The sequence below is a fragment of the Topomyia yanbarensis genome, chromosome 3 (assembly GCF_030247195.1).
Source record: "Topomyia yanbarensis strain Yona2022 chromosome 3, ASM3024719v1, whole genome shotgun sequence".
Lineage (NCBI taxonomy): Eukaryota > Metazoa > Arthropoda > Insecta > Diptera > Culicidae > Topomyia > Topomyia yanbarensis.
In genome coordinates this window covers 154,495,842-154,515,941 of record NC_080672.1, presented here as the reverse complement: position 1 = coordinate 154,515,941, position 20,100 = coordinate 154,495,842, and the positions used below count along the sequence as shown (strand labels likewise).

The 20,100-nt window shown below is 36.5% G+C and overlaps 1 protein-coding gene across 5 annotated transcripts in view; it reads left to right on the top strand.

The window, feature by feature from the left end:
* Positions 1–20,100, top strand: part of LOC131689931 (uncharacterized) — a 103,332-nt gene that overhangs the window by 45,388 nt on the left and 37,844 nt on the right. For 4 of the 5 annotated variants that reach the window (XM_058975322.1, XM_058975321.1, XM_058975323.1 and 1 more), the window contains exon 1: positions 18,503–20,069. The exons of the other annotated variant lie outside the window; for it this stretch is intronic. In XM_058975322.1, the coding sequence (XP_058831305.1) occupies positions 18,905–20,069 (1,165 nt within the window). In that variant the 5' untranslated portion in view covers positions 18,503–18,904. Of the gene's footprint in view, positions 1–18,502; positions 20,070–20,100 lie in introns of those variants that run through there. 5 annotated transcript variants of the gene reach the window in all.

Genomic DNA, 20,100 nt, shown 5'->3' with positions numbered 1-20,100 from the left:
GTTTTGTAACAGCACCCATCAAGGGACATTCTCAGGCCTTTACGAGAAAGCTTAGGAGAGGAAATGGTTCTCCTGTTTCGAATATTTATAGGCACAGTAGAAGATGTTCCCTCAATGGGATTGTCATAATCTTGCCGTGGCCGGTGGCGTAGCCCTTTTCAGCATTTCCTCTCGGAGCGTTCCTCAAACGAATAATTCAGTTTTTCCCAGTATAAATTATATGTGGGATATGTCGACAGTTCATGAGGAGTAGGCTGTCCCAAAAAAATCGATGTTCAAAAAGTCATGGTGCTCAACCCTATAATGAAAGATAAGCATATTTTAAGCACTTTTGTAGAATAAATCAAGATTCCAAAAAATCATCTAGAGGTTCCGCAAATGCGATTTACGAAAAATGGTAATTTTTGAGAAAAATTGTCTTATATAAGAGCTTTTTAAACTTTTTCAAAGCCTAATTATTTTTTTAAATATTTCTTTATTTTTCTGTGGACCTTAGAAAACAAATTCCATTTAAAAAAGGCGGAAATATAGTTGAGATAGTAGCTACAGAAACATGTGATCTAAACAACCAAAAGTCGTAGCCTATTACTCTCTTTGAGGAAGTTGTACACTGTACTCGTATCTGCCGGAATTAGTATTGCATATATTTTTAGAACACATAGGAACGTGTCTACGAAATATTAAATAATGTTGATTGTTTATTCATGTTAAATTGCTGATTACTTTCGCGGAGTGTTTAGAAGCAAATGTATAGTATTTGGAAACATTACCATCGTACAACATAAATCTCCCCCATCCCACTGTAAGTCAAACTGACGTCTTGAAGGCTCTGACTCCTGTTGATTCGTCGAAAGGGCCTGGCCCGATCATCTCTCGCCCTAATTTATAAAAAGCTGCGCCCACGAGCTGTCTCTTCCAGTGTGCATCATTTTCAATCGCTCTCTCGCTGAAGGCATTTTTCCTATCGCCTGGAAAGAAGCTGCATTCGTTTCCATCGATAAGGCTGGAAATATTCACAACGTCGAAAATTACAGAAATATCTCATTATTAAACTGTCTCTCCGAAATTCTCGAAAAGCTGGTATACAACGTCACGTTTGCAGCTGCATCCCACATTATCTCGAAGTATCAACACGGGTTTCTCACGAAACGATCAATAGCTTCTAACCTGATAGCTTACACTTCTAAGTTGTTTCCCGCCATCGAGAAGCGTCATCAGGTGGACACAATTTACACGGATTTTTCAAAAGTTTTTGACAAAGTACCGCACAACATCGCAATCCTGAAATTAAAGCGTTTAGGATTTCCCACCTGGCTGACTAACTGTATCTTTCCGATCGCTCGGCATTCGTGAGTATAAAAACACGCGCTCAAGCACATTCAAAACACCCACAGGTGTCCCGCAAGGCAGTCATCTGGGCCCGCTTATTTTTATTTTGTTTATTAATGATATCTGTAGTCGGATCAAATCTGGGAAATTGCTATACGCGGACGATCTCAAAATCTTCCGAACTATCGCTTCTGCACTTGACGCTGTAGTGCTTCAAGAAAATATCTGTACTATTCAAGAATAGTGCACGCTTAACGGAATGGAAGTCAACGTTAATTAATGCAAAGTAATTAGTTTCGGACGCTTGCATGCTCCAGGACGTTATGAATACAGCCTAAAAGGAAAAACAATTGAAAGTGTCGACTCGATCCGTGACTTGAGAGTGCTCTTCGATAGGAAGTTGAGCTTTTTCGACCATATCACCGCGACAACTGCTAAGGCTTTCGGAATGCTGGGCTTCTTAAAGCGAAACACGGAGGACTTCGATGATTTCTACGCACTAAAACACTTTACTGTGTGGGCACCATACCATGCCGTTCAAATTGACCGACTAGAATGTATACAAAGATGTTTTGTGCGATTCGCCCTCAAGAAACTTCCATGGAATGAACCAGTTGTGTTGCCTCCTTATGCCGATAGATGTATGCTACTTGGTCTGCAGACTCTGGCGACTCGCCGTATCTTCCTGCAAAGAGTTTTTGTTTTCGACTTGCTGTCAGGTAATATCGACAGTCTTCTCTCGGGCGTTAATTTGTATGCGCCTCCTCGTGTGCTTCGTAACCCCACTCTGTTGTGGATCCCTAGACACCGTACTTCATATGGTCAAAATAATCCGCTGGAAAGATGTTGCTGCAAATTTAACGAAGCTTCTTCAGTGTATGATTTTACCGTTTCCAAGCATAGATATAAGTTATTAATAAGAAATATATAGTTTTAAAATGTGTCTATACGGTGTATACCGAAGATAAGAAATAAATAAAAATAAATCACATGCAAACTTTAAACCTTTTGTGCTAAAATATAGTGCAACCTATCAAATCAATATTTTGCATTGTAAAATAATGTTGTATTGCTAGTAGTTCAAGATCAGTTCCACTTGTATCCGCTGAATTCAATGGCTGACCGGTAGCGGTTTTCAAATTTCTGCAAAAAGCGTTCTACATAAATTAAATGATTGTGGTTTATATGCTAGTGATTGAGATGACTTCAACATTTAAAATAATAATTATTGTATTCGGTGTATTACCGGCTGGATATCTTGGTTCTAATGATTACAGTGTACTGCTATAATTCTATCCGACTTATGCTGGATGGTCCATTGCATAGTCGAGCGTTTGATCTGTTTATCTGGACAAACTTAAATTCCGTTTTTTTCGTAGATAGCATTACTTCCGGTATTACTTGAGGGCTTTTAGCCGACAATTATAGGTCCAGATTCCACCTGATATAGGGTCCCATTCATATCTTTGGAAGCAAGAGATAAGTGTTGGCCAAACGATATTAATGCTATTTTCCAATATGCTGAGTGATTTATCGCACAGAAGCAACTTTATCAAACATCTATCTTTTTCATATCTTGACTTGTTCTCGAGGACTGTAACAATTTTTGAATGTGCCATTATTTGAACTTTTCTGCTCCCAAGTCCAGTTCTTTGAGAAATTCCGACCAAAATTTCTCATTTTCACCCGCAAAATGTCATTTTCTAAAATTTCACAAAACTTTAGTTTTAAAGTATGAAGTGCCGTTTAAATTTTTTTCAAAAAATTATTCACAATAATGGAGTTGGTACCCTAAATCCCTGTCATTATTTGAATTTCTTCTGCTCCCAAACTCAGTTCGTTGGGAAAATTCGACGGTCCAAAATATTCATGTCCACACACAAAGCAGAATTCATCGAACTGCCTATCGGTTGGCCAGTCAGCGTTGCCACTATATGCGCTTTGCTTGTTTGCACGGTGATAGGCAACGTCAAATTTATTATGAGTATTGCGCAGATTAGATTTAAGCCTTACTACCTATTATTTTTACTTAGGTGTTTTTGTTGTTTCATAGGTTCCGGCGGAATGTAGCACTTACTCTTCAATCCGCTTAAGTTGACCGAATATTTTTTGAAAGACCCATTCCACAGTTATCTCTATATTCATATTTACCTGGAAGATGTAATTTTTGTTTTTAATTTTACAAAAAATTAATTTTAAACTGTGAAGTCCCGTTCTTTTTTTAAATCTTGTCATTCCGTTAGAAAAAATCGATGGTCAAAGTTTTTTCCAACTCCAAAGGAAAACTTTTTTACAACTAGTATGTCCCAAAAAATCTTTTTTACACTTTGTTATCACTTCTTTTCTGTTCTTTTTTTATTTTCAGATCTTACCTTTTTGCTTTGATATGAGATCTCGACGGTTCATGCATTTTGAAACCATATGGCGTTATAATAAAAAATAATTGATCTCCGAGACAAAAAAATTTAAATTGCTTTTTAACGATTTTCGTTTGTTTTGACATTAGAGATTCCGAAGAAAAAAATATTTTCGATTTTCAACATTTCATGAATACTCCCTTTGGATTTTTTCGAATATCAATCAAATCAAATTAAACGCTAGACCCCTTAACGACGTCCGATTGAGCTATTGTATAGAGTCCTTTATTCAATGTAATAAGAATTTTATGTAAGACTTTAAATGAAAGTTTTAGGGTGATCATTTTCATTAATATCTTCCCTATTGAACACCCCTAGTTCCCCATGCAAACATTCGTTTTAAACTGTGAAGCCCCATTCCATTTTTTGTAAAAATTTCTTCACCAGGGGTTTCCAGGGACCCCAAACTTTCGCCATTTTTTTCGTTCTGCTCTCCGATCTTGTGTTGAACTGTGTTATATGTTGTGGCAAACTACTTGCACATTGATATACAATTTTCAAGTTTCTGAAGATTAAATTGCGTTGACGTGAGCCAGGACACAGTTTCGAATCACAGTGAATACCTCATTTAATCTAATTTGATAATTTGAAAATTACTCGTCACGTTAGACTTGCAGTGTGTTAAAAGCAATTAAATTTGAATAAAGGAATAGAAAATTATCGCAGCATCAATATATAGGGTAGAAGAGCCCTTACTCATATAATTAGCAAGGATGTCACATTATTTCATTTATAACTCGGCGGACAGTGATTAAATTGTGCTTTTTACTTCAACATTTTTACTTCGTGATAAAAGAAGTATTGCAATAAACATAATCTGACTTGAAAAATGTTAAATACCCGCATTTGAGAGAAGCGAAAAGTCGACTCCAACGTGCTTTTATTCAGCCCACCATTTGAGATAATGCGCTGAATTTAGATAACAAAAATGGGTAATGTGTTCAATTGAGTGGGATGAATAAAGGTGCTAAGATGAATCAGGGTACAGTAACCCTATGTACTGTCCACACCCGTGCTTGCAGTGTGTTTTTCAAAGCATATCAAATGATGTCTTTAGTGCGAAGTTATGTGCGACCGGATCTGCTTTGCTCCAATGAGTTTCTCGTTGGTGTTTGAATTATTATAGATGCACGGTGTCTTTGTCAAACAACTTTATTAAAAGAATTCGGAATCTCCACAACTTCAAAATATGACAAAATGGCCTTTTCGCTTGCATTTGCAACCGAAAGTACAATAATCGGTCGGCAGGGCCTACAACAACTTTTTATTTTAAAGGTTTTTGTTTGAAAACTTAGGTTTCACAATGAATCCAGTTCACATGTCTTCCACTGGTTGGTACAATAGAGATTCAAATAATAGTAAATGTGAGAAACTGATGAACAATTTCATTGTATATTATTTTGTAGAGAACTACAAATCGATGTTAAATCATCTTAGAATGTTGTTACAATTTTATCAGTTTTTTGGTTTGCACCGGGCTTACTGGTTAAGGTGCCGATTTACAAGAACTCACGAATATTTTTTGGGTTCAGTTGAACAGTTTGAACAGATAAATTGAAGTGTTCACAAAGTTTTTAAGCGAAAAAATTAAATTTTTGCATTCCACCGGTACTTGGGCACCAATGATATGATGACCAAACTTATTCGATGATCTTACCTTTTCTAAGATATTGATTAATAGAATAACAGATTGTATTTTTTCTATCATGTATTCGTTTCTTCTTTTTTATCTCTTTTCTCATTCTAGGGGATAGCTTATGTAATCAAGAATTACCTGATAAAATACATATATATATATATATATATATATATATATATATATATATATATATATATATATATATATATATATATATATATATATAATATATATATATATATATATATATATATATATATATATATATATATATATATATATATATACATATATATATATATATATATATATATATATATATATATATATATATATATATATATATATAAATATATATATATATATATATATATATATATATATATATATATATATATATATATATATATATATATATATATATATATATATATATATATATATATATATATATATATATATATAAAGATTCTATGTGGATAATTAGAAAACCTCGAGGCATTGTAACAAATGACGGATTTTATTGTAAATTCTATTTGTCCCTTTCAACATTAAAAGAAAGATAATTGAAAGATAAAAATCTCTGAGTTTTAGATCCATATTGGTTATCTTTTGGAGTAGATTCCATTCATCAGAATGTGTAAATGCCAAGTTTTGTATGTACTCATTCTGCATTACGCATTTTATTTCCTAAAGGAACACATTTCACATAAGCTTAGAAAAAAAAATCAAAACCAAATTTCATAGTTCCCTTTAAGAGGAAATTCCTTGAGCCGCTACTCGCTGAACACGGATCACAACATGAAAACGAACAAGAAAGAAACGCGCTGGACCATACATTCAGCAATTTCTCCAAATAATTTAAATGTGTTTTCTTGCATTATATACAACAAGACCGAGGACCACCTATCAAGAAGGCTGGCAACGCTATCTAGAATCTGAAAACAGTAACAGCAACATCTCTTTTGGATAAAGGTAGTACTCTCTATATCCACTTCTATGTTGAGCTACCTATCTTCGTACAATGGACAAAACCTTTTTTTCTCATTTACTGTTGCCATTTCTATTCAGCGTATAGCGATTCCGGAATTTCTTCTCGAAGAGAAGCATAACAGTAGGCATTGACGCCTTTCGCCTAGGTTATGCGAAATTTGTTCCTTTTGAAACCAAAGTGAGGTTTGAGTACAAGATAAACTTTTCAACTATATCGTTCGACGATCGGAGTTCCTCGAATATATCCCAAAAATTAATAAACTTAACCCTCCAGAAGTCGCGCTTATGGACTACTGAACGAGTAGCCGCTGGTGCCCTAAGACGATTTCGCTAGATTTTCAGAGCAGCGTGCACTCAGTGCACTAGCGCGACTACCGGAAGGTTAAACCTATATCTCATAGAATAAATTTTTTATCCATCATCTTAGTCCAACATCCAAATTCTTCTGAACACATTGTTCAATCAAAGCGAATCATTTTTCTACAAATGAAAATGTTCTTGTAAATCAACTTTTAACCAACAGACTTTGAGGCGATTTTGGATCGATTTGTAGTTCACTACAAAGTTGTAGACAATAAAATTGCCCATCAGATTCTCATTTTTTAGTAACTGGTGTCAAAAATCTGAACCAGTTTCATTATAAAACCTAAGTTTAAAAAAAACCTTAAATAGGTTTTTTGTTCTGGAGACCCCGGCCGATTATTTTACTTGCAAATTAAAGGAAAAAGTCCATTCCATCATATGCTGAAGTTGTAGCGATGTCGATTTTATTCGAATAAAGTTGTTCTACCAAACACACCGTGAGAAGGGAACGAGAAAAAGCAGCAGTAGCAATTTGAGTTATGTCCATAACTACTAATCAAGGTACACGCGGATAGGTGTCAATATCGTAAACTCAGACTGTAGTTTACATCAGAAAACCATAATCAATCAGTGTGAAGTGAACCTATCGAGAGCACCCCGTCCCTGAAACGTATGAGTGGCTAACCGGGCGAAGAGATAATGCCTGAAAGATGCGATGCCTCGCAATTAGGTCTTTCAAGTGAAACCCATTTGAATTAACAGCCACGTGCGCGAATGTTGCAAAAGTTGTTCCAAAGGCTGAAATAGTACTACGGTTATGCTTATCAGGGGACGAAATCTACCGACGATAATTATCATTTGAACGTGAGATATATAATGTGAAGAAGAGGTATTCAGCAGAACAGTAGTTTTGTCAAACAATAAACTCTACGATTTTGCCCATAGGACGGCGCTTACATTGCACGAGAGTCGAGCACGTTCATCCTATATTGATTGAACAAATTTATTCGTGAAACCGTGCAGAAAGAAACAATAGCTGTTTGTGAAAAAATCGATATGCCAGCAGTAACTAATAAATGACACAGTTCCCAACCTAGTTGAATTACTTTCTTGACAAGCAGCACAATATATTTACTTTGAAAAAACGCTTTTAATCCACCTAACAGTGTGATGAGACATTTCTTATAACTCTTATCACTCTCTTCGGATATTATATCGTTTGAGAACATTTATAACTTGATGCTTCGCGATGTTTTTGATAACACATACTATATGGGATAATGGCAGGACTCAGAGAATCGCTCAAATCAGCATAGGACAACATTAGTGCTAGAAATCTCAAACCAAATCAATGGGAAAGCGAAAAAATGGCCCATAAAATAGACATACCAACGAATTATTGTTAATGCTCTGTTTATAAAATATCTAAATTGTGGTGGGAAAACTGAATTTTCCTAAAGGGGTTATATATTGTACTGACTAAACTTGTACTAAACTTCAAATCGATTTTTTTTTGAATCGATTTGAAGTTTATACTTTACTCAAATTTCCAAAGCGACTGAGAACTAAGAAATCAACGCTTTTTCTTGAAAAGGGCGATACTAGCAGTGATACCATTCAAAGAAAATCAACAGTGAATATTTCCAGACTTGGTTTTATTTCCTATTTAAGAACTATTGTGTTTTTTTACATCCTAGATTGCATGATTCAGTGATCGAAACCCAAAACTTCATAAAGTATTTGAAATTATTAAATTAAAATTTGTTTTTGCTATTGAAATTGACAAAATGATAGTATCGCCCCTTTGGCGATTGTTTACTTTTTCGGTCCCACCTATCAGCATTGGAGTATCGCCCTTACGTTTTTTTACAATAACTACCGTTCTGCACCACCGATTTCGTCCGTGTTTTTTGAATAGCAATCATTGTTACTATTTACAGCTGGTATCAGCTTGATAATCCTAAAAAAATACGAAAATAACAGTTTCGCCTCTAAACTGCTAGCAAAAAAAGTATCGCCCTGTTTGTTTGCATGGAGCGTGGAGGGCGAAACTTTAAATAAACCAACAAAAATACAGTTTCGCCCGTTGTATTTTTTGCTGTAGTTTAAGAAAAAAATATCGTAGAATCAAAATTTTTAGGTTAATTTGTTGCGTTTCAAAGCCATGTATGAAAAAAGCCTTATGTTTACATTTGTAAGTATCGCCCTTTTCACAAAAAAGCGTTGAAATGAAATCGCAGCTCCTGATATCACGCTATCTTTGAAGTGCATGCGTGCATAGTTACAAATTTTACTTTGACATCGACTTATTCTAAAGGTGACTTCCCAGTAGTATCCTTGATTTGAATTATTGTCGCTAATCCTAATGTCAAAGAACAAATAAAAACCTCTCGAAAATGAACCGTTTGGGAAAATCATCATCATTACTGGAATTTTCATTTTCACGAAGCTTTCCGATAACCTTCCGTCACTTGCGTTAATGCACTGGGTGCACAGTGCTCTGAAAATCTATCGAAATCGTCTTAGGGCACCAGCGGGTCTAATTCAGAGCTATCTGCGCGGCGAGTTTAATCTGTAAAGAATACTAAAAATTAATTTCTATTCCATAATTTTCAGTTCAGCAATTCGAGAGATCGTGCTCACCGCAAGACATGAAAAATAGACTACGTTGTGAAGCGATGGTCACTATTTATTAAAAATCACGGTTAAATAAAAAATTAAACTATTAAAAAATTTCAAATAGTTTATAATTTTCACAAACTTATTAGTATTAATAATAAGTATTTGTATTAATAAGCTTTCGTAATATTGTGTAGGAAAAAAACTGAAAATTTCAGTATTTTCTCTATCTGCAACATATAAACCCTTAAGTATACCAATTAATTGGTATATGAATTGGAATAGGTACGCCAAATTTTGGAATAAGTCTATAAAATAACTTCTTGAAAACTACCTAAAAATTGTTGTAGTTCGATGCAATAAAAAAATCTCCAAAAATGAAATGTACCTATTAATGTGAAACACAGCGAATAATACATACAATAACGACCCATTTTTATCAGTCTCATGGTGTATTTTAGGCTGACAAAATGGGGACATTGACTAAATCGGGCAATTTTTTTCTTTATAATAAACTGAAGCTGTTAAAATATTCGTCTCGTCCCTTGATGTAGTCTGATAACTATTTCTGATTATGATGAACTTTTTATTTTCGCATATTTCGCATATCTTCATGATAAGGAAAACATGCTCAAGAAAGGATTTACTCGAATTCAGTCTTGTTCGTCTGCTAAAGCCCATCAAACATATAATCATATTTGGCTGATAAAATCGGGGTTTCAATGTGTTATAATAGATATTCAGCATTCGAAGATGTTTCTTGTGAACTAGTGTAGAACGACTTTGTTTCTACTTACTTGAAGTCAGCGGCGTAGCCAGAAATTCGGTTTGGTGAAAATCGATCATACTGTCCAAACGGCATAATTCCGAAACCGTAATTTTTGAAGTTTTAAAATTATGCAGAATTATTTTTTCAGAAAATAGTAACAGAGTTCGTGTCTTTAGCGAATTTGTTGAGACTTTATTGTAGTCATGAATATTAACCTGAGAAAATTCACCATAAATACTTCTTGGACGATATACCGTCAAAATTATTTTATCAAATGATGCGCTGTTTAACGTTTGTAAAACTCATCGAAGATACTAAACCTCCGAAATTGGCGGTTTCAAAATGATGCTATCCTGACCTTAAATTACTGTTTTTAAACATTTGACCTATACATATAATTGGTCATATAACAAAAATTAAATGCTCATCAAAATCGATCAGGAACTGCTAGAGTCGAATGGAAATCGTAAATAAATTTCTCTCTACATTCATAAATTTCTCTCTACATTCGGAAAGTGTTATCCTCGTTATTAATCATATTACGTTTTCGTCTCAACTCGACGCATTCCCAAAACAAAAACCTGTTTTGATCCATCTAGTGGTGCAATTGTGCTTGTCTCATTTGTCCAGACTACGATTCCATGGCTGGTTATGTTCAATACAATGGTGGAAATGAATATTACATGTTCAGTACGATTTGCACATACATATACGGATCGACAGCCACGATCTTGAGATACTATGTGATACTGAAACATCGCTTGAAACCAGCGGCGGATCATGGAGAAAGATCCGGGAGGTCCAGGTCCTGCCGAAAATTTTCAACTTGTTAGGAAATTTTAAACTTGTTTTAATTTTAAAGTAGCAACCCCTCACTGCATACTCCCTCCGGGCCGGTATGATTGTCGATTTTTAGAGTGATTGCATAACCTTTCTATATGAGAAAGGCAAAAATGTACCAAAGTCTAAAAAAGTCAATTTTTGTTAAACATCTCAATGTTTCATGCATTTTAAAGTCATTTGGCATCAAAAATACAAATTTGATTTTGAAAATTTTTCATTTCAGTTTAAATGGGAATTTGCTGCGTGATTGCACTCTTCAACTCGTAACATCGGAACCGGAAGTCCAATCAATAAAAAAATTCAATTGCAGCCGATGGGAAGGTTGTACCTTTCATTTGAGACTAACTTTGTGCAAATCGGTCCAGCCATCTCTGAGAAAGAGAGGTCACATTTTTTTCCACATACACACATACACACACATACATACACATTTTCCGATCTCGACGATTACATTCGATTGGCATATGACACTCGGCTCTTCGGGTCGGGATTAGATTGACGAATTTTAGAGTGAATGAGAAAGGCAAAAACATTTTTAGCAAATGTTGAAAGTTATGCATTTTTTTTTGGTGAGCAGTTCTATGTTTCATAGACATTAAATCAATTTTAACTTCGCTTCCTATTAAATAAAGACCCTTATTACAGTACATCTCTACAAAAACGAGCTCAATTTGAAAATAAATCTGAGGATTATGATTGATTACAGAACTCTGGAATTTTCTATTGGAATGTTTTCAGGCAGGAATTTGATATTGATGCTATTAGACAACTGTGAAATCAAGACCAATAGATCAGTTACATATCAGGAGGACCCCATTCTGACAATTTATCAAAAGTCCTCATGATGTTTACAACAACAGGTTATCAATCTACGGATCAGATAATTGTTATTGTAATATTGAATTAAATTAGTCTGCATCAATAAATTTTCAACTTCAATTCAATATTTTTTTTGGGTGTGGGGGGGGGGGGGGGCGGGGGTTGTATGGTGTTAAAACCCCAAAACCTTCTCTTGGCTACGCCGTTACTTGGAGTTATTTATTTCGCTTCTCATTTTCCGATATGTTTCAGATCGATCCGATGGTTATAAGTTAGAAAAATTGCAGTCAGAAGGTTCGCACAAATGAACATTTTTGTACTGATAAGTTATCAAGTTCCTTCCAGACAACTTGGAAGTGTTCGGTGATTATTTCTAGCGGTTGTAGATAGTAAAATGAAATACAAAATTCGTTTTATCGAAATAATGTTTAGCTTATTTCAATGGATTATTACTATATTGAGCAATAAATAGGCGACAAAGAGTAATCCACAAACAACAAGCCATAACTTTTAAAGTATTCAAAATAGATATTTGAAGTCTTCAGTAAAGTTAGTTGCAAAAGTAAGAGCTACAAATTTGCTGAAGAAATCATTTCGATATAATCACTTCCAAGAAAATTTGTGAAAATATCTCACTCATAGGGTGATTAATCAGCAAAAGCACGATACCAAAAGAAAGGGCATATTGCCTCCATTATATTCTCCGAAGATAATATTGACCTAAAATAAGCCGTTTTGGCGTTAATAATAGATTACATATTTTTGGTCATATTTCTGGCAATGGGAAATGATAAAAATCTTTCGTCCGCATTTAATGTTTAATATCTCTTTTGATAATAGTCCGATTTCAAGTATCTATAGCTTGTTCGAAATGTATTCGTTAAAGCTATCTGAAAACATATAAATTGTTAATCCATAATGTCAATTTCGGCAGATAATTTAAAAAACTGCAAAAAACGCCATTTTTACGCATTCAAACATTCATGTCTTGGAAACTAAACATCAGAACCAAAAACAAATTAATAGCGTTCATACTGTTTTTTAGTTCTTTCATTTAAAATTGGTTTGGATAAGATCGGTTCAGCCATTACTGAGAAACACGAATGAGAATTTGTCCGTTACATACACACACACAGACATTGTCCCAAATCGTCGAGCTGAGTCGATTGGTATATAAGACTCGGCCCTCCGGGCCTCGGAAAAAATCTTAAAAGTTTGAGCGAATTCTATACATTTCTTTTATAAGAAATGTAAAAAAGTTGATCACGAAAATCGTGACTATTGTTTAGATTTCTGTGGATCTCTTCCGCTCACTGCTAATAGAATTATGTGATTATGGAGATAAGAAGTACCCTCGCCAGGCCTGAATATCAAGGAACACAAAGAGCCGGAATTTCCTTACCCAATAGAAACAGTTTTACATGAACGTCGTTAATATTAAGGGAGTGGCTTGCTTTAGGAGGCAAAAGAAGCTATTCCATTGCAATTTTTTTTTGGGTGGAAGAAATAACTCCTTAAAAACAAGGTATATTTGGGAACATATTTGGAAGGATGAGAAACTTTCCCAAAACGATGGATGGGTAATGTCTGTGACATAACCGGAGTGTCGTGACTACGGTTTGGAAATGTTGTTTCAAATCTAATGATAAGAAGAAGTATCCACCACTTCCAGGGACACCAAAAACCCCAGGTATCCCCTTTTTTTTGAAACAGACACTCAGTCCAGCAACGGACTAATGAAATTTTCTGACATAGTGGAACTAATTTTCACAGCTTTCAATATTACTGAATCAGTATTCTGATACATTTTCTCTCTATAGTACAAACATTTTTGAAGCAGTTGACTGCTAAATGGCCCCTCATTGTAGCGATCGTATCCTTCGATGGCTAAGTCATCAAACGAGGTCATTGATTTGATCACTGTCCTACAGTGGAATTGCAGAAGAATCCTCCCGAAAATCGATACATTCAAATTTTTACTAAACAGTTTAAAATGAAATGTTTTCGCATTATGTGAAACGTGTCAACTTCCAATATAAATCTCGATTTCCACGACTTTAATATAATTCGTCTGGATCGAAGAAACTCTTATGGACAAGTACTTTTGAAGATTAAAAGTGCCATTCCTTCAACCAAACTAACCTCCCTTCGACACCAGGCATTGAAATTGTCGCTAATTTCTAATCAAAGGCAAAAACCTTTGCATTGCATCCATCTACATTCCTCCTAGAGACACAGTAGGACACCGAACGCTTAGTAATATCACGGAATCCTTACTGGCAACGCGATTAGTTTTAGGAGACTTTAACTGGTATGATACGGTATGGGACAGTCTTCATGATGATAATAGATCGACATTAATCCAAGAGCTTTGCGACAATTTCAACATGACCATCTTAAACACGGGTGAAACGACGCGGGTTCCTGCACCATCAGCACGTGCAAGCGCGTTGGATTTATCGCTATGCTCGACATCGCTACAGTTAGATTGAATGTGGAAGATGATCCCTGATCCAGAAGATTACAGGATTTAAGCTGGCTTGATTCTCGACAGCGCGAATCAAGCTCAGACTAAACCAGTATCCGGTACGAATACCCATGGACGGTCTCCCACCTCGTGGTGGGACAAAGAGTGCTCAGAGCTGTACGCGGAGAAGGCCACTGCATATAAGGCCTTCCGGGAAGACGGATTAGTGCCGGTTCGTCGACGGGTTAACGAGAGCAACAGCGATGAGCTCTCATGGAGGTACGGCTCGGCGTATGCGTAACCGAAACAGTACCAACGAGAACGTGGAATATTCAAACAGCAGGATATTCGCTTTCGCCAAGAAAATCTGTCCGAGCTCTGTAACGGTACAGAAAACGTACTGTCCTGTATTCGGAAGTTGTTCGAGAAAATTATCTTGTTTCGCCTCGACAATTGAGTCGAAGCAAATGGCTTACATTCAGATACACAATTTGGCTTCCGCAAAGGGGCAAACGATTGTCTTGCGTTGCTTTATACAGAAATCCAAATGGCCTATGCTGACAAAGAGCAGATGTGCCATATGGCATCCGTCTTCTTGGATATTTTGGGGCTTTTCACTCAGTTGCAACATTATGTCAGAGAAGCTGCACCAGCATGGTCTATGGATTCTAGTTAGAATCGGTTGTGTCACTGAATCCCGTGTGCGAACTGGAACCAGCCAGAATTCCAGTTCATTTCCGGTTCGTAGTCATTGTTCGGGTAAGCAACGAGGAGCTGGTAGTGGTGGCAAAAGCTTTGAGAACCAAAAAGGTTCCAATCCCAAAGCAACAATCCCAACGAACTACGATCTGTTTAGGACCGTTGCAAAAGTGTATCGATGGTAACTTCGTCGACATCTGGAAGCGACAAAAGCTGGTGTTATTGCCGAAACCAGGCAAGAAATCCTTCAGCATACAGGAAGATATGCCTGTTGGATACAGTCAGCTACTTGAAAGAGTAATCTTTAACAGGTTTACAACATACACGGAAGTAGAGAATTATCTCTCCAATATGCAGTTCAGCATCCGGAGAAGTATATCCACTGTGAACGCAATACCAACGGTCGTGGAAACTATGGAGGCTAGGCCGAGAAAATGAGAAAAGGAAACCGGTACCGCTGCGGAGTGGATGCGCTGGACTTACAAAACATCTTCAACAGGGCTAGTTGGACTGCAATCGTCGATTCACAGCACAGACTGAGAGTTCCCAAGTATCGTATCACTTTGTAACGGTGTCGGTCTCAGAGGAATCCAGCTACAAGACATTTTCTAGGATGAACTCCTTAAATTCTTTTTTTTTGTTCCTGAATTTTCGCGTAATTGATATTTGGAGCTACTTTTTATCATTACAAAACAAGACACTTTTCCGAAGAAACCAAATAACTAAGAATACTTTGCTAAGAGCTATGGCTGAATTTGGTTTTATTTTAGCCTGTTTTTGAACCCGTGTAACGTTTATCCGTGAGCATTCTTTCAGAAATTATACTCTCCTGAAGTTGCGTGAATGATTTACTGAACGAGTAGGCGCTGGTGTTCAAAGACTCTCTCGCTTGATTTTCTGAGTAGCGCACACTCTGTGTCAACGACCTCTGTGTACTAGCGCGTCTACCGGAAGGTAAACATAACGATATTCAATGATTTTAAAACAGGTTATGTACAATTTCATCTTGGTCCGGATTATCGAATGAATGTTTCTTTCAGGATAAAGAAGGAGATGCATAAAATTGCTGTATTTACTACGCTATGAAATAGTTGAAAATACCCTGCCGATTAAGGCAGCAATTATATGGAAAATATGTATCTTTTTCTTCTTCTTCGATGTTAATCGGTCTGTTATATTTTCAAGAGATGGCGCTTTTACACACACAGACATTTTAGTATATATAAAATCGATAATATGGACTGTTTTGATTCCTATGAATTATGTACCTCAAAATGCTATTTTGAATCAATGTGCAATCATTCACACCGCATTTTCGTGACGCGGATTGAATTTCAAATATTAGTTTTACACCTATCCCCAGCCCCATATAGTCGAGTAAAACGTTTTCAATGCTAAAACTTCACGGTGAGTGGAATGGTTAGGTGTTGCGTTGTTTCCATTGTGCATTGATGGAATAAGTTAATAGCATTGCCATTAATAGATGAACTAATTGACTTTTAGCTTACATTTATTTTCTACTAAATTTAATTTTCAAACCTGAAATTCCAGTAATTACAATGTTATTGGTAGAAGCCAGCCTTAGCCTCAGTGTTACACAGTACATCTGGCACGTCGTATCCCGAGGGGGTTTCGAAGAGCAACATCTAATCACACGTCGTCTGTCGGTACATCATAACGGTTCAGTGCGTACTATCCTCGATAGAATTTCACAACTGCAAGCTATTTGGTCTACCGTGAAAGAAGATTTGCATCCATAATTATAGGTATTTGCATGTAATTAAATTATAATAAATTATGATGAAAAATGTACTCATTAAATTTAATTCCTCAACTGTCAGTAATCAGTTTGAAATCGACTGAGCAGACAGTGTCAGTGTCTAGCCGGAGACTTGTGGCAAGTCAAATTGTACTGATTGAGTGCTTAAAGTTTTCCTGAGACCCGTCATCTTGTGTGACTAATGAATTTAAGAGCCAGATTTTCGAAAGGTGGCACCCCTTTGTTCGAGAGGTCCTATTGATGTTTTTCGATTTTGATGAAAATTTCACCGTTTGTTTGTGCATAGGCGGAATGGACTTAGGTCAAATATTGAGTTCCCACTTGGAAAGGAAGTGTAGGGCTTTGGAAATTGGCCCGAAGAAATGTGTCGATATTTACAAATCTCTCTTACTTTGGTAAGGGCTTTGGGAGGAGTTGAAAATAGGCTACACCTTTTCGATTTGTAATCGATATCTTGAATAATATTCAAAATTTACCTTGAAAGAAATGATAATTTGAAAAACGTTATGGTTCTTTGCAATAATTGAGGGTGGGCTTGTACGGATGAATTTTAGTGTAAGCTTACTACTATAAGGTTATGGTAAAAACTTTTTGGAGTTGAAATATTATATTTTTTTCAGAAACTTCAGTTTTCCAAAATTATATTTTTACAATTTCTTTTATAAGAAATGTAAAAATGTAACGAAGTGTCTACTAAGATTTCATAGAACTATTGACTAATTTACAATGAAATCGAAGTAAAATTTCCTATTTATACCTAATGGGACACGATATCAAGGAGTGAAGCAATACATCATTAATCATCACGGACGCTCTTCTAGATTAATGGTTTACGCCATACGCACTAAGATCATGAAGCATATGAAAACCAGCTTTCAACGAACTTGAATTACCGCATACATTACATCCAGTCGCGGAGAGCTTGTCAATCAATCAATATTTGCATTGTAACCACCAAATAAATCCATGTTCAAAATTATTGGATTCCTTATAAAGTCACAAGCATATTTTTTGTCACGCATTATTCAACAATCAAAACAGATGAAGACTTGTTTGATAAAACCAAAACGAAACTCTGAGCCCTTCTCACTTCGAAACTATATCCAACTTCATCCACTCTGAGCGATTTCTTCTTTTTGTTTCCGACTATGTCCCTATCACGTAAATGGCACCCCTATCCCATTTGTATTAAACTGACACAAGTCAACATCTCAGAGGGCACACAAATTATGGGCCCACTGACAGTTCAAATTGTTCTGCTTGTATCGTTCGAAGCTCGATTTTCACTAGTCAGGTACTGTACGGTATGACTCAATTTTGAGACATTTGTTAAAAAGTCTCAAAATATTAGATAGCTGATTGAAGAAATGTGTTGTTTTGGACATGTCGGTGAATAACATAAACTTTACACCATGGTGCACCAACAAATTAAATGAACTCGACTATTATAAAATTGTGTTGAATGAAAGTGATTCTGTTTGTTGTGGATCGACCCTAACGCGACGTTTTAGATGTTGGCATAGAAATCATGGCGGCGTAGCAGATACCTGGTCCCTATTTCTGCAATGCGGTAACAAATTACAATAAATCTCTGGCAAGTCTGAATTCACATAAAAGCGTGCCATGACTTGGACCAATGCTTGTTGTCAACCCGCAGTTGAAAGTGTCAGAGCATCCTCTTTGGCCTATCAAGTTTCTCCCCGAAATTCATTCAACAGTTTATTGGTTTTGTTTTTATTCTTTGATGTGCAGTGGATTTCCATCGAAGGCCGCCCGATTCGTGACGTAAGTACGTGCTCGCGCATACATCACTTCTTAAAGAAAGTAAAAAATAAGTTCTGTCTTGCTGGTCGGACGCAAGCTGCCACTCACGATTGACATTGTTAGGGAAAGTGAATAATGTGACTTAATTTGTTGTCCACATCGCCACTTGGGAATTGTATCTTCACGACACATATGACCGAGTTGGTCGCTAGTCGTGGTTGCGGTCTTTCATGTTGTTTGAATGCTGTTTAAGAGTAGACCTAACACGAGGAATTTTGAGTAAGTTATTTCGAAATAACATCGGGAAATTGCCACTTCGTGATCATTGAAGCCAGTTATATGCATATTTTTGCTATATTATTTATCGAAATATATACCCAAACAAGCTATAAAAGTGAAACCATTTGATACCGATCTTTCAGTTTTATTAAAAGTTCGCTTGGGTTGAGACTGCTTTCCAAAAATGGAACGGTTCGTTGTATACGTTCTTTGTTTGTCGGTTCTTACAACACACGCGGATGTTTTTGCAACCAAAAGTTTGATCAGAGCACTCGTTCCTCCGCGAAGGGATAACGAATACGGGAATACCCAACCCACCACAACTCTGCTTCCTGAAGTAATAATCAACCGCAAAGCAGTTAGTCCTACGATAGCTCCTCAGCAAGATTCGCAAGGCTATTTATACGACCCTTTCATTGATGATTATCTACCACCGGACAAAACGTTCGCAGATGAGCCGGTACCACTACCGCAATTACCGCCGTTTTCTGACGGATACCCATCGGTTGTTAATCAATATATACCACCTGATAAAAATCCTGTATTTTCGGACAAACCAGCCAATGACTACCTACCACCACTTCAACAACCGCCGCAGAGCGATGAAATAATAATCGTTACAACTGCACCCGGATATCTCTACGAACCACCTAGTTCTTCACAGCCGTCTTTCGCAGATGAAGGATTTGTGAACCCACCCTCTATTGAAGATGGTTATCATTACAACACTCCCACAAACGGTTATCTACCCCCGGTTGGACGGTCTTTACGTGACGAAATACAACAAGGTGTTCCAATAAGACTTCAATTGAACGAACTGGCTTGCCAGCAAAACAGTGGCGGATATTTTAGATCTACGTTAACAATTCAAAATTTCATCGATAGTACCCCAATCGTAGACGTGGATAGTGATAGCGGAGACCTGCTTCCTTGCAATGTGCGTATAGATCAATCGCGACTTTTAGTGAACATTGATGCTAGTTATTTTACAAAGTGTGGTGTACAACGCTGTGGTAGTAACGCTCGTGAATTATGTTTGCGTTTAAGGTTTCCTCAGATTGTCGGTATGCGAACGGCTTCAGATGCAATTCTCACGCTGCAGTGTAAAATACAGCAAAGAGTTGTTGCCAGGACTCACGCCTTTAGACTAGGTATCGGCAATAATGTACAAGGAAAAAGTGCCTCCGGAACATTTGCTTTCGGAGGATCGCAACGACCATTTAGATCTCAACTTGGGCTTTTCCGGAAACAAGATAACGGAAATGGATTTACCCGTTCGCTTGAACCGGGAGGATCTGTTTTGTTGGGTGAAGATCTTATTCTTAGAACGCAGGTTAAAAGTGGGGACGGTGAGTTTGCTGATATGCTGTTTTTATTTCT